The sequence below is a fragment of the Pristiophorus japonicus genome, chromosome 11, assembly GCF_044704955.1.
Source record: "Pristiophorus japonicus isolate sPriJap1 chromosome 11, sPriJap1.hap1, whole genome shotgun sequence".
Classification (NCBI taxonomy): Eukaryota; Metazoa; Chordata; class Chondrichthyes; family Pristiophoridae; genus Pristiophorus; species Pristiophorus japonicus.
This window is the reverse complement of record NC_091987.1, coordinates 43770781-43795275: the sequence shown is the minus strand read 5'-3', so window position 1 is coordinate 43795275 and position 24495 is coordinate 43770781. Positions and strand designations below refer to the sequence as shown.

The window sequence follows — 24495 nt, the reverse complement described above, 5'->3', positions numbered from 1 at the left end:
CTCCTCCTTGCAAACTTTATGTTCCTCTGACACTGGCCGTTTGTGCATCCTTCCCTCCCTTTGCCCCACCATTGGCAGTGCCTTCAGTTTCCCTCTCTAAACTCGTCCTCTCCACTTCTCTCTTCTCCTTTAAAATCCACCTTGACCAAGCGTTTGTTCACCCCCATCTTTTGGCTGGGCGTTCACCTCACTTGCTGTGAAGCGCTTTGGGATGTTTTTCCATGTTGAGGTGCAGTTAAATGCAAGCTGTTATTCGTTTTATATTTTTTCTGCAATGACCTAATGGTCCTTTGCTTTAACTTGACTAATGGTAGTGTGCCGTCTGGCTTTGCAGCAGTTTTTTTAGATTTATGGTCAATGTACTATTGGAGTATGGTTATGTTACTGGACCAGTAATCCAGAAGACTGGGCAAATAATCCAGGGGACATGAGTTTAAATGCCACCATGGCCGTTTGAGAATTTAACATCAGCTTAAAATTATTTTTTTTAAAATCTGGAAATAAAAAGCTGATATTCCTGCAAGCTACCATGAAGCTCTCGGGTTGTCATAAATCCTGAACTGGTTCACAAATTTCCCTTTGGGGCAGGAAACCTCCCGTTCTTACCCGATCTGGTCTATGTGACTCCAGTCCCACACCAACATGGTTGATCCTGAACCACCCTCTGAAGTGACCTTGCAAGCCTCTGAGTTGCAGCAAATTGCAATACATCGGTTCAAGAAGAATGCCCACCACCTCCTTCTCAGGGCAAACTAGGGATGGGCAATGATTGTCTGCTTTGCCAGTAGCGCCCACATCCTGAGATTGAATATGTGGGGGGAAAAAAGTAGTTTTTAATCCTTGGGTTCCGTCTTTAGTTTTGAAACACTTTCCATAAATTCCTGTTCTGGATTTGAATGTGGTTTGTTTGCGGTCCTGGTCCTCATTGGGTTTCAGTGATATCTGGGGGCGGGGGATGGAAGGACTAATTGAGTCGGACATGCACACAAAGTTGAGATTTTAACTTACTGACTTTTGGCATGGCGTAAATGTATGTGTTTGTCTGTTTCTCTATTCAGAGCTCCCCAATAAACCCATGAGCTGGTGCAAAGTGGAGGCTGTAGCACTGAAACTCGATCATGTGACTGTGGTGAAAGATATTGCTCCTCCTCCACTTGTCACTATGACAATCAGCATGAAAACTGTGCAGAACTCCAAGACTCATCAGAATGAGGTATGATTTTAAAATGGAGTCTCATTTTCAATCTATTATTCCTGGTGACCATTGTCACCTGCTTCTGCCAAGCCCCAGATGTTGACTTGCGTTAACTGTTTTGGATTTTTTAAGCATTAACAAGGCTGAGAGCTCAACACGATTGTTATTTTGAGATCAGTTCATCAGAGAAAAGTGCTTTCCCATGTCAACACAGTTTCATGAATGGCCTGCATTTTAGGCAGGTTTTGAGCTGTAGGATATTTGAAATCTGATTACAATTAATTTTGTTCATAAAATATTTTCATGTGTGTTCTTTTTATTGACATCTGCAGAGAAAATAACTTAAATGCCACACACACACACAGAGGAAAATACAGTATATCCAAATCAAAGCTCGGTTGAGACTATTTTGGTAACCATCACTTTATTTTATAAATTATTGTTTGCATATGAACATATAGCAGCAAGTGGGACTAAAGTCTTCAACTGAAATAACAACAGCAAATGCTGGAAATCTCAGCGGGTCAGGCAGCATCTGTGGAGAGAAGCAGAGTTCACGTTTTGGGTCGATGATCCTTCGTCCAAACTGGAGAGTGTTTGGAAAGAACAAATTCTTAAGGAGCACTGAAAGGGGGAGGGGAAGAAAGAACAAAAGGGAAGGTCTGTGATAGGTGGAAGATGAGAGATTTGAGAGACAACAGGGATGATCATAAAAAGGGAGGTTAGAAAACAAGTCTTTACACAAAGGGTGATTAGAATGTGCAATTCTCTGCCACTTGAGATGGTAATAGCAGAAGTTAGAAAATGATTAGTTTAGATAGGGTGTGAATGGCAGGATATGGGCAGAGTTTAAGGTCTGAGATTGTTGAGCTCGATGGTGAGTTCAGAAGGGTTTGAAGTGACCTAAACGAAAGATGAGGTGCTGTTCCTTGAGCTTCATTGGAACACTGCAGCAGTCCGAGGACGGAGATATCGGAGTGAAGTGGAGAATTAAAGTGACAGGCGACCGGATGCTCGTGGTCACGCTTACAGTCTGAACGGAGGTGTTCCGCAAAGCCGTCGTCCAATCTGCATTTGGTCTCCCCAATGTAGAGGAGACGCATCGTGAGCAGCGAATACAGTATACCAAATTGAAAGAAGTACAAGTAAATCGCTGTTTCACCTGGAAGGAGTATTTGGGGCCCTAGACAGTGGGAAAGGAGGAGGTAAAAGGGCAGGAGTTGCATCTTCTGCGCGTGCACAGGAAGGTGCCGGGGAGGGGGTGCTGGGGGTGACTGGAATGGACCAGGGTGTCGCGGAGGGAGCGGTCCCTTAGGAATGCTGAAGGGGCGGGTGGGATCACACTGGACATGATGGAGATGGCGGAGGATGATCCGTTGAATGTGGAGGCTAATGGAGTGAAAAGTAAGGACAAGGGGAACCCTGTCATGGTTCTGAGAGGGAGGGGAAGGGGTGAGAGCAGAGGTGTGGGAAATAGAATAGACACAGACAAGGGCCATGTTAATCACAGTGGAGGGGAATCCTCTGTTGAGGAAAAAGCAAGACATGTCAGAGGTACTAGTATGTAAGATGTCGCCGTCAGAGTAAATGCGACGGAGATGGAGAAACTGGGAGAATGGAATGGAAGTCCTTGCATGATGAGAGGTGGGAGGAAGTGTAGTTCAGGTAGCTGTGGGAGTCTGTGGGCTTATAGTGAATGTTTGTTAATAGTCTATCCCCAGAAATGGAGACTGCGAAGTCGAGGCAGGGAAGAGTCGGAGATGAACCCTGTGAAGGTGAGGGAAGGGTGGAAATTGGATACAAAGTGAATTACATTTTTTAGTTCGGGGCAAGAGCAGAAAACTGCACCGATATGGTCATCAATGTATCGGAAAAAGAGGTGAGGGAGGGGACCCGAGTAGGATTGGAACAAAAAATGTTCCACATAATCCCATGAAAAGGCAGGCATAGCTAGGACTCATGCGGGTTCCCATATCAGCACCTTTAATTTGGAAGAAGTGAGTGGAGTTAAAGGAGAAGTTGTTTAATGTGAGAACAAGTTCAGCCAGGCCGAGGAGGGTGGTACTATTTGGGCCTCTGCTCGAGGAAGAAGCGGAGCGCCCTCGGGCTATCCTGGTGGGGGATGAAAGTGTAGAGGAATTGGACGTCCATGGTGAAAAGGAGATGGTTGGGCCAGGAAATTGGAAACTGTTAGTGGCGGTGGACGGCAGAACAGTTACGGATGTAGTGGGAAGGGGAGAAAAAATAGAGTCGAGATAGAAAAAATAAATTCTGTGGGGCAAGAATAGGCTGAAACGATGGGTCTACTGGGGCAGTCCTGTTTGTGGATCTTGAGAAGGAGGTAGAAACGGGCTGTGTGGGCTTGGGGAACTATGAAGTTAGTGGCTGTGGAGGGAAGATCTCCAGAGGAGATGAGGTCAGTGATGGTCTTGGAAATTATGGCTTGATGTTCAGTCGTGGGGTCATGGTACAGGGGGAGGTAGGAGGAGGTGTCAGAGAGTTAGCGATCAGCCTCTGCAAGGTAGCGGTCGGTTCGCCAAATAACAACAGCGCCACCCTTGTCAGCAGGTTTAATGACTTAAGTTGGGGTTGGATCTGAGCGAGCGGAGTGCTGCAAGTTCAGAGTAAGGTAGGTTGGAGTGAGTGAGGGGAGCAGAGAAATTGAGACGGCCAATGTCCTGTCGGCAGCTGAGCCTGATGGGCTGACGATTGCTTTTTGTTTCTGGTTGTTCAGATCCTAAGCAAAGTGAGTTTGTGGTAATCTCAACCTTTCATTCTCATTTAATGTTTGTTTGTGCTTTAACAGTAAGTGCTAATGACTGCACCAGGTTTACTAGTTGAACAGAATTTGCTGAACGCAATAGTGTGAATAAACTGATTTAACAAACATTTGATGCTGAATCTTTCAGCATTGGTGGTGATATTTTGCTCTGTTAACCCGGCTCCTTCAGTCAGATTCTTCTTCAAACCGATGCCCTCGGTAATTTGTGCACGTCTTAAAATATAAATCAAACGGGCACAGAACAAAGCAAGAGGATGTTAGCTGTGATTTGTATTGTAACTACATGTATTTTAAAACGAACCTTAATGGTGAGACTCCTGTTGGAAGGATCTATTTATATCTATCCCCTTCTGTTCCAGATTGTGACCTTGGCAGCTTTAGTTCATCACAATTTTCCTTTGGACAGAGCTGCACCCCAGCCTCCATTCCAGGCCCACTTCTGTGGTAAGTATTGTTCTGTTCCTTCAGAAAGATGAAGTATGTAATATGCAAGAACAGTGAACTACTGTAAACACAGATGGTTTTAATAGTTGCTATATTTAAGTTGCACTGGATTGAATGGTGCATCATGTTTGAACCCAGACCTTGTGTAGCGCCTGGGTTTAAATTGAGCCAGGACTGATGAGATAGAAATTTACAGCGCAGAAGGAGGCCATTTCGGCCCATCGTGTCCACGCCAGCTGACAAAGAGCCACACGGCCCCTGGTCAGCAGCCCTGAAGGTTACATATAAACCAATGAACAATAGCGTAAAGGCAAAGAGCACCCAGTCCTTCTCACATAACTGCGACACCCCTTGTCATTATTTTACTGTCATTGTAATCCATGTATAAACTGATGTAAGTTGTACACTGTGAGAACACTGACCACTAGGTGGTGAACTTGTGGGAGACACTCCTAACCTGGACTTTCAGGTATAAAAGGGGAAGCTCCACCCATCTTCTCCACTTCAGTGCTGGCTAATAAAAGCTACTGGTCACAGAGTGACCTTCTCTCAAGTATGGGCTTCGTGTGCATTTATACTGTATAGTAAGGACATATTATTGGCGACGAGAAACGGATTTAAACCATGCGAGCATGGCCACTAGCAGCACAGATGAGAGGTACTGTGTCGGTGATGATTGGGACGATTTTATTGAGAGACTACAGCAAAGTTTTGTTACCAAGGAATGGTTGGGACAGGATTCGGCCGACAAACGCAGGGCTCATCTGACGGTTTGTGGATCCAGGACGTACTCCCTGATGAAGGACCTTCTCGCGCCAGAGAAGCCGGCAGACAAGACTTTTGAAAAGCTCAGTAAGTTGATCGGGGAACACTTTAAACCGGCGAGCAGCATGCACATGGCGAGACACCGGTTTTACACGCACTGGCGGCGAGAAGGGCAAAGCGTTTCAGACTTTGTGGCAGACCTCTGGCGACTGGCAAGTCTATGTAAGTTCCCAGATGCATGCAGAGCGGAGATGCCGCTAGACTTTTTTTATTGAAGGCATCGGGCACGCTGGGGTTTTCAGGAAACTGATTGAGACCAAAGACTTGACCCTGGAAACGGCGGCTTTGATGGCCCAGACATTTATCTCAGGGGAGGAAGAGACCAAAATGAAGTTTGACAAAAATCTTGGTTTAAATGCAGCAAATGGACATGGAGTCAACATTGTTAATGCGGCACAAAGTTCTCCAGGCAGACGGGCAATCTGACATGCCCGAGCATGCAGTGGAACCCAAAGGGGGAATTCAACAGAGACAATGGCTAGCTGAACGGTGATTCATGCCATCGCAAGGGACAATGCGGCCAGTAATGGGGCCATCAACACCTGTCAATGTTGCATTTAAGGACAGTCAGAGACGATCGACTGGTAATGGACCTTTTTGTTTCCAACAACGGCTCATGTTGGAGGTGTGGAGGAAAGCACACAGCCAGAGCTTGCAGGTATCAGCAATATACCTGCAGAAATTGCAACGTCAGTGGTCACTTGGCGCGTATGTGCAGGAAGCCGACAGCCAGGTTGATGTACGAGGAGGATGGGCCCGATGTAAGCCCTACGAGGCCAAAATAACACTGGGGGAAATCGTTGGAAGCTGAAGTTCAGCGAGTTCATGTGGAGCACATATACAGTTCATACATTGGGATGCCACCGATAATGATAATGCTCCTCAATGGCATCCCAGTATCAATGGAGCTAGACACGGGGGCCAGTCAGTCCCTGATGAGTCTCAAACAGTTTGACAAGTTGTGGGCGTCCAAGGCCAGGAGGTCAAAATTATTGCCGATTGACGCAAAGCTACGGACATATACAAAGGAGATGATTCTGGTGTTGGGCAGCGCCACAGTAGTCATGACCCACAAAGATTCGGAGAACAGGTTGCCACTCTGGATGTCCCGGGCGACAGTCCCGCACTGCTGGGGAGGAGTTGGCTTGTTGTCATGAACTGGAAATGGGGCGACGTCAGTTCAATTTCTTCTGTGGAGTGAATATCATGCTCACAGGTCCTGGACAAATTTGACTCACTATTTCAACCCGGCATTGGCACTTTCATGGGGACCAAGGTAGTGATTCACATAAACCTGGACGCCAGGCCAGTACACCACAAGGCCAGAGCGGTGTCGTACGTGATGTGGGAAAAGATAGAAGGCGTATTGGACCGCTTGCTGAGGGAAGGCATCATCTCGCCAGTCGAATTCAGTGACTGGGCGAGCCCGATTGTGCCGGTGCTCAAGGCGGATGGATCGGTCAGGATATGTGGTGATTACAAGGCCACCATCAATCAGGTGTCACTTCAAAACCAGTACCCGCTACCGAGAGCGGAGGACCTCTTTGCGACGCTATCCGGTGGCAAACTTTTTTCCAAATTGGACCTGACCTCAGCTTACATGACCCAGGAGCTGGCGAGTGAGTCGAAGAAGCTGACCACCATCACGACACACAAGGGGTTGTTTGAGTACAACAGATGTCCGTTCGGGATTCGCTCGGCCGTCGCGATCTTTCAATAAAACATGGAAATTCTCCTCAAGTCGATGCCAAGGACGGTGATTTTTCAAGACGACGTCCTCATCACGGGTTGCGATACTGAAGAACACCTCCACAACTTGGAGGTGCTACGCAGATTGGACCGGGTAGGTCTGCGACTGAAAAAGGCGAAGTGCGTCTTCCTAGCTCCAGAGGTAGAATTCCTGGGGATGAGGGTAGCAGCAGACGGGATCAGACCTACTGCGTCCAAAATGGAAATGATCCAGAGAACACCCAGACCCCGCAACACGACGGAGCTGCATTCGTTCCTGGGGCTCCTGAACTATTTTGGTAACGTTCTTACCAAATTGAGCATGCTGTTCGAGCCGCTACATGTGCTCCGACATAAAAGTCGGGAATGGGTCTGGGGGGGTAGCCAGGAAAGGGCTTTTGACAGAGCACGCAATTTGTTATGCTCCAACAATCTGTTAACGCTATATGACCCATGCAAGAAACTTGTGTTAACGTGCGATGCGTCGTCCTATGGTGTCGGGTGTGTGTTGCAGCATGTTAATGCCAAGGGTCAGTTACAGCTGGTAGCTTATGCCTCCAGAAGTCTGTCCCAGGCAGAAAGGGGCTACAGGATGGTAGAAAAGGAAGCACTTGCATTTGTATATGCAGTGAAAAAAAATGCACCAGTACCTGTTTGGCAGGAAATTTGAGCTGGAGACCGATCACAAACCCCTAAGGTCCCTTTTGGCCGACAACAAGACCATGAATGCAAATGCGTCGTCCCACATACAGAGGTGGGCACTCACGTTAGCCGCCTATGACTATACAATTCGGCACAGACCGGGCACTGAAAACTGTGCCGATGCACTCAGCAGGCTCCCACTAGCCATCACCGAGGGGGCAACCGAGCATGCTGCTGAGATGGTCATTACTGTTGAAGCTTTCGAAAGCGAAGGCTCACCCGTGACAGCCCGTCAGATCAAAGTCTGGACGAATAGAGACCCGCTACTGTCTTTAATCAATAAATATGTCCTGAATGGGGACCGGGCAGCCACGTACGGGGCATGCCCTGAGGAATTTAAACCATTTCACAGGTGCAAGGATGAACTCTCGATTCAGGCCGATTGCCTACTATAGGGAAACCGAGTAGTCATGCCCCAGATGGTTAGAGAGGTGTTTATCAGAGAACTTCACAATGAGCACCCGGGCATTGTCATGATGAAGGCAATTGCCAGGTCACACGTTTGGTGGCCAGGGATAGATGCAGACCTGGAACTTTGTGTTCACAGGTGCAACACGTGTTCCCAGCTGGGCAATGCGCCCAGGAATGTCCCCCCCTTCGCCCCTGGTCCTGGCCCGCCAAGCCATGGTCACACATCCATGTGAACTACGCAGGTCTTTTCATGAGAAAAATGTTTTTGGTTGTAGTAGACGCCTACTCCAAATGGATCGAGTGTGGCATTCTCAATTCAAGCACATCCTCTGCCACAGTAGAAAGTCTACGGGTAATGTTCACCGCCCATGGTCTACTGGAAGTCTTGGTCAGCGACAATGGCCCGTGCTTGACAAGCATTGAATTCCAGGACTTCATGGCAGGAAATGGTATCAACCATGTCAGAACGGCACCGTTCAAGCCGGCCTCAAATGGCCAGGCGGAACGAGCAGTGCAGATAATCAAACAGAGGATGCTCAGAATCCAAGGGGGTTCCCTCCAAAGCCTCTTATCATGCCTCATGTTGGCCAATAGATCCCGACCACACTCGCTCACAGGGGTTCCACCCACAGAGCTGCTAATGAAACGGACGCTCAAAACCAGGTTATCCCTTATACACCTCACCATGAAAGAAATTGTAGAGAGCAGGCATCGGTCACAATGTGACTACCACGACGGGAATGTGAGGGCGCGATGTATTGATGTCAATGACCCTGTCTTTGTCCTCAACTACGCTGCAGGGCCCAAATGGCTCGCAGGCACTGTGATTGCTAAAGAGCGGAATAGGATTCTGGTAGTTAAACCTATCAATGGACAAATCTGCTGCAAACGTGGATCAAACAAAAAGGAGGTTCAGCAACCCCATAGAAGAAGCAGAGGAAGAACACAATGTAGAGTTCACTCCACCACAGGTGACCACACCGGAACCAAGTGGAGGAGAGCCCAGTCACTGTGGACAGTCTGGACAGGCCTGAGGCACCGCAAACAGCAGACACTCAGGCCAGCACCCAACAACCGGAGCCCCAACTCAGGCGCTCTGCAAGAGAGCGTAAACCTCCAGAGAGACTTAACCTGTGATCCCAATAAGACTTTGGAGGGGGAGGTGATGTCATGTATTCTACTGTCATTGTAATCCATGTATAAACTGACCTAAGTTGTATACCGTGAGAACATTGACCACTAGGTGGTGAACTTGTGGGGGACACTCCTATCCTGGACTTTCAGGTATAAAAGGGGAAGCTCCACCCATCTTCTCCAGTTCAGTGCTGGTTAATAAATGTTACTGGTCAGAGTGACCTTCTCTCAAGTATGGGCCTCGTGTGCATTTATACTGTATACTAAGGACATATTACCCCTTGTACTGAAACATTCTGCACTCCACCCCAACTGGAGCCATGTGATCTCCTTCGAGAGGCAAAAACCAGAGAAAAACTCAGGCCAATTTAGGGAGAAAAAATCTGGGAAAATTCCTCTCTGACCCATCCAAGCGATCAAAACTAGTCCTGGAGATCACCCTGGCCGTATTCGATTCCCTGCAGTACTTGCCATTATATCTGTGCCGGCCAACAAAAGGTCATCCAGTCTAATCCCAATTACCAGCTCTAGGTCTTTAACCCTGCAGGTTGCGGCACTTTAAGTGCCATCCAACCATCTCTGAAAAGTGGTGAAGGTTTCTTCATCCACTACTCTTCCAGGCGGCGAGTTCCAGATCCCCACAACCCTCTTTGCCACCTTGCGTTTTTGTGCGAAGTGAAATGAATTTTCTTGGTCTCGATCCACTTCCTAGTGGCTGTCACTTGTCAGCATAACATTGCCTGAAATTGAACACTCATTGCAGTTTGTTGAGACGGACCACAAGGAGGCTGGTGTCGAAGCTATGAAACGCCACTGGTGTTCAATGAGGATATTTTTCTATGTAAAGGCTGATTGTGTGGTGGTGTTGAGCTTTGCTCTGCATGCAACCTGTGCTTGATGTTGACACCAAGTTTAAAAGTAGAAGTTTTCCATTTCCTAGTGCCGACTTCCTTTATAAGATCAGCACAAAACATAACTCCCTCAAATTTCCTCCTCCCCCCCCCAATTTTTGCCCTTTTTGTTTCCTCCCTATTTCTCAAGACAGTGGCTGCTGCTATGGTATAGTTCCACAGGAACTAGCCGTCATTTGCTTGAGAGAGCCTGGAAGATGAGCATTGGTGTTCTATTCAACTGTGTAGAACAACACAGTTGAACCCAGCCCTGTCCTTTGACATCTGTTTACATGCAGTTCAACAGTGGTCGCTGGTTAGCGACCAGGGCTAGAAAACCTGTTGGAATGATTTCTCCAAACATTCAGAATGTCACTTCGGGTTGAAGTACTACATGGTCCTCTGAGACGAGTGGTATAAAAGCTGTAAGTACGTGAGTGAAAAGCCAGAACTTGTCTGGGAGTATAAAGGTGGATTCTACAATAAAGAGCAACAGTTTGATGTGCACTTGAATTCTTTATATTTCAATCTTGATTGTCGCACCTGGTACGTCCTCTCGGTGACTGGAGAATAATGACAAGACCCTTGACATTCGCTGGACAAGGCATTTAGTAATTATGTCACTGGAAACTCTGTAACCTTTCCTGAGATATGAATATGCTAATACATCTCCCAGTATGGCACAGTTGTATTACACAAGCAATTCATTTATTTTGGATAATGTTTAATAAACCTAACGCCAGAAACTGATCTTTGACATTTCCAAAATCATGACATTCCGAGCATAGTATATTTGGTAGTAATGAGCTTGGATATATGCCTGTGGGAGAGAATCGAGTTCCTTGATTTTCCTATTCATCTGTTAATCATATCCTCAGGAAGGAAATTTGTGTTGAGAACATTGTTAAAATACTAATGATGCTACCTTTTCTAGTCATCAGCAAGCCCAGTGACTGTATCTTTCCTTACGATTTCCGGGAGGCACTGACGAGAAAAGTAAGTAATTTCTCTGTGTCTGTACATGTGTGTTATTTCTTTTGTATCACATTATTAATGTGGGGGTAAAGAAAGGAATCTATCCCAGTGCAGAAATTATTATTTTCTAGTTATTTTCTTTTTGAATATATTAAGGGAAGTTTAAGCTGGTCCAGGAAATTACTGTTTAATAAAGTGATAGATCCACATGAAAAGACATGCTTTGGCAAATTTATAAAATTGTTACTGAAAATAAGATTTTGTTTAGCTTCCCTGAACTGCCTTGTGTGGATCTGAGCTATATTGACCAAAATTGACTCTGGTCCATCACCAGCTGTGGTGAGTTGGTTGAACAGATAGTCCTACTTCACCTTGCTCAGAATGGGAGAAATAAGCCAATGTGCCTGTTTCCGGTCATTATCCAGTGACCCCTGCAAGTGTGTGAGAGCCAGGACAGCACTGGGCATGGATGTGTTGCTCTTTGGTCCAGTGGCCTGCTGACATTCACTGACTCAGATCGCTGGTGAAGTACGGCTACCTGGCTGAGGTGCCAGAGGGCAGACAACAAAATACTTCAGCATTAGTCAGTGCCTTTAGGAGAGGAGACAAAGCTGGCAGAAGGAGAAGAGAGGCTTTTCATGACTGATTTTAATGTGCAGCATTGGCTTTCAGTGGATGATGGTCGATTTAAATCAGTCGATATCTTGGCAAAATATTTTGGTGACAATTAATAAATGAGTGCTTTTGCTTGAAGGCTGTGGTGGTATTTTTATTTTGGCCATTGTCAAGGTATTAAAAACAATCATTTCTCACTGTTAATTTATACACCATGAAATTGATAAATTAATTTAGTATTTGTTTTAACTGAATTAATGCTGTAGGGATTTCTCTCAGAAGATGATTGTCAATTGATCCAGCGTCTGCTAGATGTCAAATTACTAGGCTGATTGGGAATGCTGGACACTGAATCTCTTTTTTAAATATATATATATATATATATTCATTCATGGAATGTGGGCATTGTCGGCAAGGCCAGCATTTATTGCCCATCCCTAATTGCCCTTGAGAAGGCGGTGGTCAGCTGCCGCCTTGAACCTCAGAGGGCAGTTATGAGCCAACCACATGGCTGTGGGTCTGGTGTCACATAGGGATCAAACTGGGTAAGGACGGCAGATTTCCTTCCTTACGGACATTAGCGAACCAAATGGGTTTTTACGACAATCCGGTAGTTTCATGGTCACCATTACTGTTACTAGCTTTTTATTCCAGATTTATTTAATGAATTGAATTTAAATTCCTCACCTCCCTTACTGGGCTTTGAACTCACTTCTTTGGATCATTAGTCCAAGCTTCTGCATTACTAGTCCAGTAACATGGCCATTATGCTACCAAAACCCTGAAGAGCACTGCCCTGAATATGATGTTGTTTGACCAAGTTATTGGGCTCCCAGTAACCAGTATCAATCCTTGTAGTCTTAAGAATAAGCACAGCAAGAGTGTAATTGCTGTGATTGTCTCGATACAGAGGGACCCCCATGCCTAATGGAGTAAAAACAAAGGGTGCATTGACTATGTCTGATGCCCAGGTACAATCTGATAGTGGAACAAAGTCATGTGAGTCTCCCTAGAGCGGGGGTGGGGGCGTCTCTTTCCGCTTCTCCTTGGAAGAGACTGGGTTTAGTTTTTTTAAATTCTGTGGACCTGGGTCAACATGGCCGTGGAGACACATTGGACATTTTTGTGATGAGTTGCATTTTGTGCTGGCAACTGACGGGTATGTTTTGTTTTAATTTATAAAACACATTTTACAAAAAAAAAGCATAAATATTTCCAGTGCATTGAAATGGCCAATTCAGCTGGCAGCTGCACTGTACTTGATTGATCTCTTTCTGTTGCCAATAGAATAGCCAACTTAGCAGTTTTATAACTCATAAATGTTTTTAATGTTTTTTGTGTTAAATCGCCCACCAGACCTGTCACTTTGGATCAGTTTGTTTTTTTTGGAATTAGATTTACTGTTTAGTTTTACGAGTACTCAACGTTAAAACAAACTAGAAGGGAGTGGAACGCCCAGCCACAAGCTGTGGGGTCTTCAGTCAATGTTGCTGGATTCATCTTTGTAGAAAAGGGCACTATGAAAATTGGAATATGTTTGGAACTTGAGTGACTAAACACAAAACCAACAAGCAGAAAAACTAGATGCTGTAAATCTGAAACCGAAAATGTTGGATACACTTTTCAGATCAGGCAGCATCCGTGAAGAGAACAGACAGGGTGATGTTTCACGTGTGGACTCTTTGTCAGATGAAGGGTCCACAACGCCTGAAACATTAACTTGCCTCTTCTCTCCGCAGACGCTGACTGATCGGCTGAGCATTTCTGTTGTTTTTGAAACCTGTGAAACCACTTAGGGTTCCCTCATCCTTAAAACACGATACAGTTTCTACAGTACTGTGACTTATATGACCTGGAAGGCATCATGAGTTAATGCACTTTTTAAAACTTTTTTTTTTCCACTTAAATTTAAAAATAACTCTAGCTTTTTGTTTAACTGACTTTCTTCCTGTTTCTTGCCGATGGGAGAAACTTTCAAAATATTGGAAGTTTCGGAAGTCATTGGCTAAAAATCAATTTTAAGGTTTTTCCAGCCAATGGAAAGCTCTGAATCTTAGAATTGAACAGACCAATTTATCTCTCACAAATCCTCAAATGAGGTAGGAGCTCTGCTGAATGAATATACTCTTCATCCCCTCAGATCTGACAGCACATGGATGATTATATTTGTTCGTGATGCTTTTAAGGGTTAAAAAGTGAAATATTTTAGAAGAACATTAGAAATAGGAGCAGGAGTGGGTCATACTGCCCTTCGAGCCTACTCTGCCATTTAATAAGATCATGGCTGATCTTCGACCTCAACTCTACTTTCCTGCCTGATCCCTATATCGCTTGATTCCCTTAGAAAATAAATGAAAGAAAATAAATACAATTATTAAGACATGTACTGGCTTGATCCAAAATAATGGTAGAATATAATCAGCAAACCTTAGACTGCAGGAGTTTCAAGTGACCACTTTTATCGTCCGAGTGGACCTCCTTGATTTTGGCTGGAGGTTTAGCAATGACCCAGTGTCAGGATGAGGAGGGTGAGTTAACTTTGCTTAAATTCTAGACATAACGCAGTTGGTGCTTGAATTAAAACTCTCGAGCTGATTTATGCTTCTGATTTCAGAATGCCAAAGTTGAGATTGCTGCCACTGAAAGGACTCTCTTAGGCTTTTTCCTGGCAAAGATTCACAAGATTGACCCTGATGTTCTTGTGGTGAGTAGAAATTTTAAGCAATATTGTCGAAGATTGTCCCAAGAAGTCATGAATATGAAAGTTCACAGCTACTAAAGTAAATCCTAATGTAAAGTGTGGACACCACAGTGAACATTTAATTACAAAAAAGTTGAGGCTTTTATCTCAGCCATTTATAACTGACGTGGCACAAATCATCTCCAATTCTTGGAACATCTGCCGTTCCAAAATCCTTGTGTCTCTAACTGCACGTAGGCCAAACTAATCCAGTTGGACTTGCCTGTGAGTTTTTTTAAGTTCCTGTTAACGTTAAACTATATTTGTCCATATTTGGACTGCTAAAACTATTTAGTTAACCAGTAGTGTATTTTTTTTTCTTATTGTGTTTGTAATTCATCAAAATTACTCGAAGTCAAGTGCAAGGTGACCCATTTGTTTAAGTTTTAGCATAAATCGATACAAAAACTACCCAATTTGCGACACTGGTGCTAAATAATGTGGGAAACATACGTGAAAGATCTAATACAGTTTACACACTGGTTGCATGATATGAATATGTTGTGAATGATGGTATATATAATCACTGGGGAATCTGTTTAATGGTGTCTTGACAGTTGAGAAAAACTGCAATATAAAGTTAGCAGAAGATAGAAAAACACTTTTCCTCTTTTAATGTTAGTTGTAGACTGAGTTATAAGATCCCAGAGGGACGCTGGTTCCAAATGATTTGAGATTGACCTGTATTGGAGACAGTGATTTAACTTTATTCAGTATAAGCAAAACTTAATACATTACAGTATTCGAACAGCAGCAGTTTACAGAGTATAATTGAAACTTGTATTACCAATTACACTCGGGATAGAAGCTGCAACCGTGTCTCTCGTCTCTCCTCATCTCCTGGGTGTCTCCTTGATTTATCCTGAAATCTTCTACAATTTGTAGCTGTTAAGACCCCCTTCCTATATCCTTACACATTCAAAATCTATGGAGTCCTCCTGAATCAATCACTGGCTGACACCCAAACCCAAAATCCAATCATAAAGATGCCACATTCGTAGCACCCTGGTTTACTCAGGCTTTGAGTCTTATGACACTCTTGGTGTGCAACGGCCACCCCACGTTAAAAGAATTCACGCACAGGCATCTTCCGCTCTTCAAGATGTAGTTCAGGACCTGGAATGTCAGGTCCCTCATAGAAACACCTGTGAACTCATATTTTTTTTTTAGTGTGGAAGCGGGTGATCCTTGACACGAGGACTGCCTACATACTATACTACAGCAACATCTATTTTTGATCGCCAAGACTCTCATCTGGGGTAGTTATGGCAATAGAAAAGGAATATGTCTTTACAGGTTGAGACACTGTCCTTGCTGGTAATTGCAGCTAACCTTGGTTCCCAGGCGAGCTGCATTCGTTCTCATCCTTACTGTTGGCTAATATCCAACTTTCACCCATAGCCTCACTATTCAACGATAGCATTCCACTTTCTCACCCCAGGTTGTCTGGATACAGCTTCCTCACAGGCTTTTTAATTATAAGCAAAAAGGTTACATGTCGTATATAATTCAGGTTACTATTGCATGCAGTTGATGATTACAGACTTTTATATTTAAACCGTACACACGATTATAGACCTATTACTGATTATTATAAGATATTAATGGTTATAAGATAATAAAACAAGTATTTAAAAAAAAAACTAATCCATGATAATCTGAGTGTATAAACAAAAACCAAGTTCAGATAATTTACAATAAAAGATAACGTTAATTTCATTGCAAATGGTGTTGGACCTTCACGCTCGCTCTTTCTCCCTCCACTCTCCCCTGCCCTCTCCCAAGAAGGTGGTGGCCTGTGCTGGCTTAGTTTCCACAGGCAGCAGCTGCCGTCCCTACACCTCTCGTGGCCACTGCTCGTAAGTGAGATCCCACGGTGACAATTTCTGAACTTGGCTGGCCAGTCAAGTTCAGAAATTGTGGGATCTCTCATATATGCCAGGCTCTCTCTCTCTCTCGCACTTTTTTGTACAGGACACTGAATAATCAGGAAAGGCTAATTTTTTTTTTTGCCTGACCTACATACTTTGGCTTAGTTGTTTTATATGAGCATAAGAAATGTGGCAGGCAGGAGAAGACCATCACCAGGAGGTCCATCCAGCCTATCCCACATAAACGTGATGTCTTGTGCATCATAATACATCCACTCCCCACCCACCTGGTGGTATGTCATCTCGTGGAGAGGCGAAAACCCTCTCCACGAGATGACATGCCACCAGGTGAGTGGGGAAAAAATTGGAAAATTTGTCTCTAACACTATTGGGCAATCACAACTAGTCCAGGAGACCAGTCTGGTCCTGATTAATGTTATACAGTATTGACCTTTTTGAATGAGGTGATCTCCACCCCAGCCAGAAAAAGGTACAGCTTTCACTTGAAGGAACTCGGCGAATCAGTGTTCACCGCACAAGCCGATAGCCTGTTCCACAGGTTTACCACTCCCTTGGCAGAGAACCACCTCCGAGTGCTAACCTCGATATGGCCTTCACATACCTTGAGATTGTGACCCCAAGTCTTCTCTAACCTATTTTAGTTGAATCAAACGGTCTGCACAAACACAGTCTTGTCACTTCATCATCTAAACCTTGATCAAATCACACCTCAGTGTATGCTTCTCTAAAGTGCAGGGACCCAACTTTTTGAGCCTATCTTGATCATTAAGATGTTTTAAACTAGGTGTGTATATATATATATATGTATGTATATTGTTGGATGTAAAGAATAGCACATGTGCATTTTCAGAATGAGAAATGCGCGAACTGCCAGGGAAAGATAATAAAAACAAACATAGTTATGTGGTGGTCAGGGTTCAGAAGCATTCCAGTGGCTACACTGTATCGACCTGGTAACTCATTTTCTCAGTCCTTTATTGTACAACATATTTAAATCCTGTATGCACTTATTTCCAGGGCCATGATATTTATGGATTTGATCTCGATGTTTTGCTACAAAGAATTAATGTCTGCAAAGTTCCTCATTGGTCGAAGATTGGTCGGTTGAGGAGATCGGCTATGCCTAAACTTGGGGTAAGGCACTGCTGACTTTTTCAGAATGAGAAATGCGCGAACTGCCAGGGAAAGATAATTAAAAAACCAAACTTAGTTATGTTGAATCAGCAATGTGCACAAGTAATGGGAGTAGATTGCCACATATATTGGAAAGAATGATTTTAATAGTGTCATTATGCTAACAGACTATATAATGGAATGCTGTTACCAGTCGAATGGGAACCCACACAATACATGACCTAGGAATGCTCAGTATTTTCCCAGATGCAAAGTGAAGGGGAAAACAATTGTCATCTTACCTACATTTAAAAAAAACAGAATTGGCAGTCTGTACAATGACATGCTTAATGTTAAGATGTGAGGATAGGTACAGTTAATGTTGCAAGAATTGCTCAGTAAGACCTTGGGCTCAATTTTTCCCAATACCGTTTTTTGGCGTATTACAAGAGTTACGCCTGTTTTTTTGGCCCCGACTCCTCCAAAAGAATAACTTGCAAGTTTCCCCGTTGGAATTTTTTTAATTGGCGCCGCACAGCCTATCCTTTAGCTTCGGAGGGGGGGGGTCTTAATGTCTGTGCCGAAAAAACGATGTCCCCCCCCCCCCCCCCCCACCCCCGTGTATGCACAGGAGAAAAAAATGAAGTATTTTACGTGACTGCTTTGGGCACGCATGCCCAGTACAGCTCCCAGTCTGCATTTGGCCATTTTTAAAGAGCCAGTTGTGTGTGAGAACTTTAATTTACAGTGGAAAAATCGGAGCTGCAATATGCAACGCGGCTCAAGGACCAAGAATTTTTCACAGGATGAAGTGCAGGCACTAGTTACTGTAATTGAGGCCACATGGCATGAGCTGGACACCAGCAGAGGTCACACCAAAGTTTCACCAAAAGAAATGAAGAAACACTGGAACCAACTTGCAGAAGATTACTGTGCAATGGTGACCACCCCGAGGTCTGGAGATCACTGTAAAAAGAAGTAGCAGGACCTTGGTCAAGTAGTTAGTGTAAGTAATATTTTCATTTATTCACTGGAATTGCAATTGTAAATGTGACCATCTGTATGTCCCACCCAGCAAAAAGACACCCTCTCTTTAAAAAGTTATATTTGCATCTTTGCAGAGGAAGATGGCACGCAACAAAAGAGAAAGAACTCGAACAGGAGGAGGCCAGTCAAATCTGCAGCCACTGACATGCTTGGAAGACAAGATCGCTGCTTTGATGGGTCCTGCCTGGAGAAAAGCAACCACCACTGCACAAGCTGGGCCCACACTCGAGGGAGAGGGTAAATCCTCCAAATTCCACAGTCTGGCTTTGCTAAATGTTAAGTACTGTGCGGGCTAACCGTGTTTCGGTTCATGGGGATGTCTCCGTCAGCTACGCTTCGGTTGATGCAATGTGCTATCATTCATCGTGGTCCTTCAAATCAGCCTGCTGCCTGCTCATGCCACCCACCCTGCCCCCTGCTCTGCTGTTAACCATTTGTCTGTTCTGTTATATTTTGCAGAACTTGAGGCCAACCCTGATGAGGCTGAAGCCAATGCAGATGAAGATTCAGACGTGGACGAGCCTGAAGAGGAGAATATCTTCCAATCCCACCTTCCAGACCAAGAGCATGGGGGTGAGGCAGAGGTGATGGATGAAGCCCCCACTCTTGTACTCACTCTGGAGGAGGTGCAGGTGCTGTCCAATGAGGTGCCAGCCCCTTCCATGAGTGGTACGAGTGTTGGGACATTCTATGGTTTTTCACAGTCCGAGACTGGGGATTCCAATGGGATGCAGCGAGCCACACCCAGGACCCCACCGTCCGAGGCTGCGGGTCCCATTGGGATGCAGCGAGCCACACCCAGGGTGAGGAGGGGAAGCTCCTCCTGAGGTGCAGGATCTAACAGATGTGGTTCAGATGATGGCAATGAGTGCGGAGAGCATTGAACTTTCGTGATCACTCCTGGACACCATCAGTGATGAGATATTGGGACTGTCGGAGAAGTAACAACACTCACGAGAAATGGGAATATTGTCCAGGCACATGAGGGAGGGAATGTCGCAGGTAACTGATACACTGTCGGTGAACATGAGGGAGGGAATGTCGCATGTAATTGAGGCACTGTCAGGGCACGAGGGAGGGAATCAGCTGCTGCAATAAGGGAACACGCCCAGACCCCGCGGCCATTGACCGAATCAACTGCCACTCCCACTCCAATCCCCAGACCAGCCTGCCCACGCCCCCATCAAGAAGTGTGCGTTACCTGAGATGCTCGAAAGAATAAGCTTGGTACCAACCCGAGAAATGCTGTGCCACTGCCTGCGGGCAGGGGTGAAGTCACCAAGACCAAGCACAGCGGCGGACTTAGAATAAGGTGGAGGAGAGATGGGTGCAGCCTTTCTTTGCTGTTGTTACTATTGTTACAGTTGTTACTGTTACTGTTGTAACTGTTCTCGCATTAAAAGTTTTTTGTAAGTGATGTAAATTTACAAGTTTAAAAGTTTGTAAGTGAGAAAGTTTGTAAGTGATCTTAACTGAAAACTTTAAAGTTTGAGACAAGAATATTTTTGTTAAGTTACAAACAAGTGTTAAACTTTTGAATGAAATATATTTTGAATTATAACTGAATAATTTCCATTATTTGTTCCATTAATAAAACACAACATTACGGAACAGGTCCAAACAGTAAATATGGTCCATTTGGAATAGTTGCCGCTGAGTCTTCAGGCAGCAAAGCATCCATGGATGAGCTGCTGGCGCAAGGCTTGAGCAATCGTTAAAGGGGCACGACGGTCCGCCGTCATGCTCCGGGCTCAGGTACTTGCATGGTTTCCTCATCCTCCTCATCTGCATCTTCGTCCTTATCATCAGCCACTCTCCCCTCAGGTGGGTCTTCTACTACCAGCTGTTGCTACTCACGATGACTAAGTCATTCAGCACACAACAGTGAACTGACCGACAATCTCGGGCATATTGCAAGTAGCCTCTAGAATGGTCCAGGCCTCAAACGCTGCTTCAAGATGCCAGTGGTCCTCTCTATTATGCTGTGCATCGGAATGTGAGACATGTTGTATTCCCGGTCAGCTTCCGTCTGGGTTGTGGGTAGGGGCATCATGAGCCAGGTAGCGAGGCTGTACCCTTTGTCTCCCAGCAGCCAGCCCTTTTGGCTGCTGCTGAAACATGGTAGATATCATCACCATCATCTTATCGAGGATGACTTTCTTCCACGCCAAAAAGGAATGAGTTCAGAGGTGTTTCGATTAAGGACCAAATATGCAGGTCCCAAATTACATCCTGAAGGGTGGAGGGTGCCTGTGCGTGGATTTTGTTTAACTTGTGGTGGCCATTGCACACCAGCCGCCACATGGGCTTGACGGAACTAGGTCTTGGTCCAGTCGCAAGGATTAACCAAGACGACCGGAGACCGGCTCTGCTGCATGGACCGAGTGCACACGCAATCGCAGTGTGGGCTGGCCCGTGTTGCCCCTGAGCCCACGTCTCTTCTAGCCCCAAACTCACGCCTCCTCGGGCCCCGATCATGTCGCTCCATGATCTCTCGCCGCTACTTCGAAACGACCTCGCCGCTCCTGCTGTACCTGTTCTCGCTGCGATCAATGAGCTGGACCTTGATGATGTCCAATCCAGTTGTCCTCTTTGCTGTCGTCGCTCTCCTGCACCAGCTCGCGCTGTACCTTGCAATTGTATGCCGTCGTGCTGCTCTAGGGGCCGCCACGTTGTTCCAGGCCGCCACTCGCCTCCTTTTTATGGCCCCGACCTGCCGCTGCCAATAAACACTACCGGGGCAGGTACAGCACAGGTTAGGTGCAGAGTAAAGCTCCCTCTACACTGTCGCATCAAACAATCCCAGAATTGATGGCAGATAATAGCGCTCTCGTGTAGAATGAACGCATCATGTGTGCTCTGAGGATATCTCTCATCAACTGACATGATGCGATGCATTCGCAGAGTAGAAGCCTTTTCTGTTCCTGTACATCTCGGAATCCTCCAAAGGTGCTCGCAAGGCGATATGGGTACAATCAATGCATCCCTGTACCTTTTGGGAAGCCAGCAATCCTGGAGAAGCCCACAGCCCTGTCACGCATTGCCTGGGCGGTCATGCGGGACTTTACATAGTCATTCCTCCGAGCATATAGTGCAGCAGTCACCTGCTGAATGCAGATATGTGTTGCATGTTGAGAAATGGCGCATACATCCCCAGTTGAGACCTGGAAGGATCCAGATGCATAAAATGAAAGTGCAGCTGTAACCTTTACTTCAACTGACAAAGCAGTCCTCCTGACACTTCTAGGTTGCAGGTCTGCTTTTACTAACTCGCAGATCTCGGTTACAACTTCTTTGTGGAAACGCAGCCTTCTCACAGCCTGCATCACTCAGGTGCAGGTATGAATGCCTGTCTCGATATACCCGATGTGGGTAAGGCCTCTTGTCCATCTTCCTACATGCTCTGAAGTTCTTCATGCACTCGATGATGTCCAATCAATCGTTTCCTCCGCAGCACCATCATGCAGAAGGCTTGCACGAGGTATGGCCCCCATAATTAAATTGTAGCTTTGCAAGAAGCTCAAAACATCAAGACAAAGGACTTGAACTCTCTGTCTCTGTCTCTGTCTCTTCTCCCCCCCTCCCCCCCCCCCAAGGTCGACGCCCTAGTATGGACCACATCCTGATCTGTACATGCGCGATAGGCTTGCTTAGAATGGGAAGCTCGGCATTCAATGAAGACATTTGGGGCAACAAAGTCTAATGCAATTCTTTAATTTTAGATTTTTTTCAAAGTACCACCCCACCACTGACAGAACATCTCCTCACTGGGCTCGAGAGTTGGCTGGCAGAATCACTCCCTCACCTGGACATGGGCTCGGTGTCTTCTTTTGAAGCTGCTGTATATCTAAGGGCTCTCAGCCCTTCAGTTCGGCTTCCGCCCCCCACGCCCCTCTTTTGAAGTCGAGTCCTGAGCCCCTGTGTCCGCGCGAGGGAGCGATTCTGCCGGCCAATGCTCTGATCCTCGAGCCCGGTGAGGAGACGTTTGGTGGTGACATGGCACTTCGAAAAAATATCTAAAATTTAAAAATTGCATTAGACTTCCATTTGCTCCCTTTTTACCTTTTTTTTTAAATAAAAATTAAGCTTCATGAGGCATATTCTTTGTCTTCTTGACTCCCTCCAAAACTTTGCATAAAAACAATGGCGTCTTTCTGCGCCGATTTTTTTTTTTAATGTGCGCTGGTTTTTCTTGAGTGCCCAGAAGGTTTTTTCGGAGTGATCACATGCGCCATCCTAGGATAAGTGTAAGTTGGCGAAACATGCTTAAATCTGAAAAACTGGCGCAGACATCAGATTACGCCCCCATGACATAAAAAAAAACGAACCTAAAAAAACGAAAACTAACTTGCCACTTTCTCCAGTGTTTTTCTATGTCATTTTTATATTCTGGAGACCAGAACTGTGCACAGTACTGACCAGGGTCTGCACAAGTATAACATAACTTCACTCCTTTTGAATTCTGTACCCCTAGAAATCAACCCCAGTACATTGTTAGCATTTTTAATTGCTCTGCTGACCTGCGATATTGTTTTTAATGATTTGTTGACCTGTATCCCTAAATCCCTTTGCTCTTCTACCCTGTTCAATTTCTTATTTTCTGAAGCGTGGGTGATTTTTTTGTTTTTCCTGCCAAAGTGCATCACCTCACATTTGTCTGTCAAAGTTCATTTGCCAGTTAACTTCCTAGTCTGCAAGTTTTCTAATGCTGCCTTGTATTATGTTGTATTCTTCCTCAGCTATGACCATCCTCTTCCCCGCCCACCACCCAGTGTCCAGGGGGGCAATGACTGAATAAGTCATGTTCTATGATATAGCAAATCCGGTCAGAAGTTTTTCAACTCGTGTTGGGGATTGCATGCCCTTTGTTTTTAAATCCGCTTCACTCACATTCCACAGAACTCACTTGTTAATGCAATGGGATAAGTGACAAAGATCAAGTCAGTTCAGAGTTGGGGTGTGATGCTCGGATGCAGATTATGCTGATTTTCGATGCCAGCTTGCTGGGTGAAGGCATGTATTCTGTCCAATTACACCCTTCTCTCTTACACACAGACCCCTAAGGGATCATACAAATTGCCCTCAGCCTCTTGCTGGAGAACAATATGCAGTACACTATAAGAAATAGAAACAGGAGTAGGCCAGACGGCCTCTCGAGCCTGCTCCGCCATTCAATAAGATCATGGCTGATCTGATCATGGACTCAGCTCCACTTCCCTGCCTGCTCCCATAACCCCTTATCCCCTTATCGTTTAAGAAACTGTCTATTTCTGCCTTAAATTTATTCAATGTTCCAGCTTCCACAGCTCTCTGAGGCAGCAAATTCCACAGATTTACACCCCTCAGAAGAAATTTCTTCTCATCTCTGTTTTAAATGGGTGGCCCCTTATTCTAAGATCATGCCCTCTAGTTCTATTCTCTCCTATCAGTGGAAACATCCTCTCTGCATCCACCTTGTCAAGCCCCCTCATAATCTTATACATTTTGATAAGATCACCTCTCATTCTTCTGAATTCCAATGAGTAGAGGCCCAACCTACTCAACCTTTCCTCATAACGCAACCCACTCAATACGGAATCAACCTAGTGAACCTTCTCTGAACTACCTCCAAAGCAAGTATATCCTTTCGTAAATATGGAAACCAAAACTGCACGCAGTATTCCAGGTGTGGCCTCACCAATACCTTATATAGCTGTAGTAAGACTTCCCTGCTTTTATGCTCCATCCTCTTTGCAATAAAGGCCAAGATACCATTGGCCTTCCTGATCAATTGCTGTACCTGCATACTATGCTTTTGTGTTTCATGCACAAGTACCCCCAGATCCCGCTGTACTGCGGCACTTTGCAATCTTTCTCCATTTAAATAATAACTTTCTCTTGGATTTTTTCTGCACACATTCCAACATTATACTCCATCTGCCAAATTTTTGCCCACACACTTAGCCTGTCTATGTCCTTTTGCAGATTTTTCGTGTCCTCCTCACACTGCTTTTCCTCCCATC

The 24495-nt window shown here is 45.2% G+C and overlaps 1 protein-coding gene across 1 annotated transcript in view; it reads left to right on the top strand.

Moving 5' to 3' along the window:
* The window catches only part of pola1 (polymerase (DNA directed), alpha 1), a 355602-nt gene that overhangs the window by 34644 nt on the left and 296463 nt on the right, over window positions 1-24495 (top strand). Inside the window, exons 15-19 of the mRNA XM_070893369.1 lie at window positions 1059-1213; window positions 4337-4421; window positions 11046-11107; window positions 14316-14405; window positions 17351-17467. Of these exons, the coding sequence (XP_070749470.1) occupies window positions 1059-1213; window positions 4337-4421; window positions 11046-11107; window positions 14316-14405; window positions 17351-17467 (509 nt within the window). The remainder of the gene's footprint in view (window positions 1-1058; window positions 1214-4336; window positions 4422-11045; window positions 11108-14315; window positions 14406-17350; window positions 17468-24495) is intronic.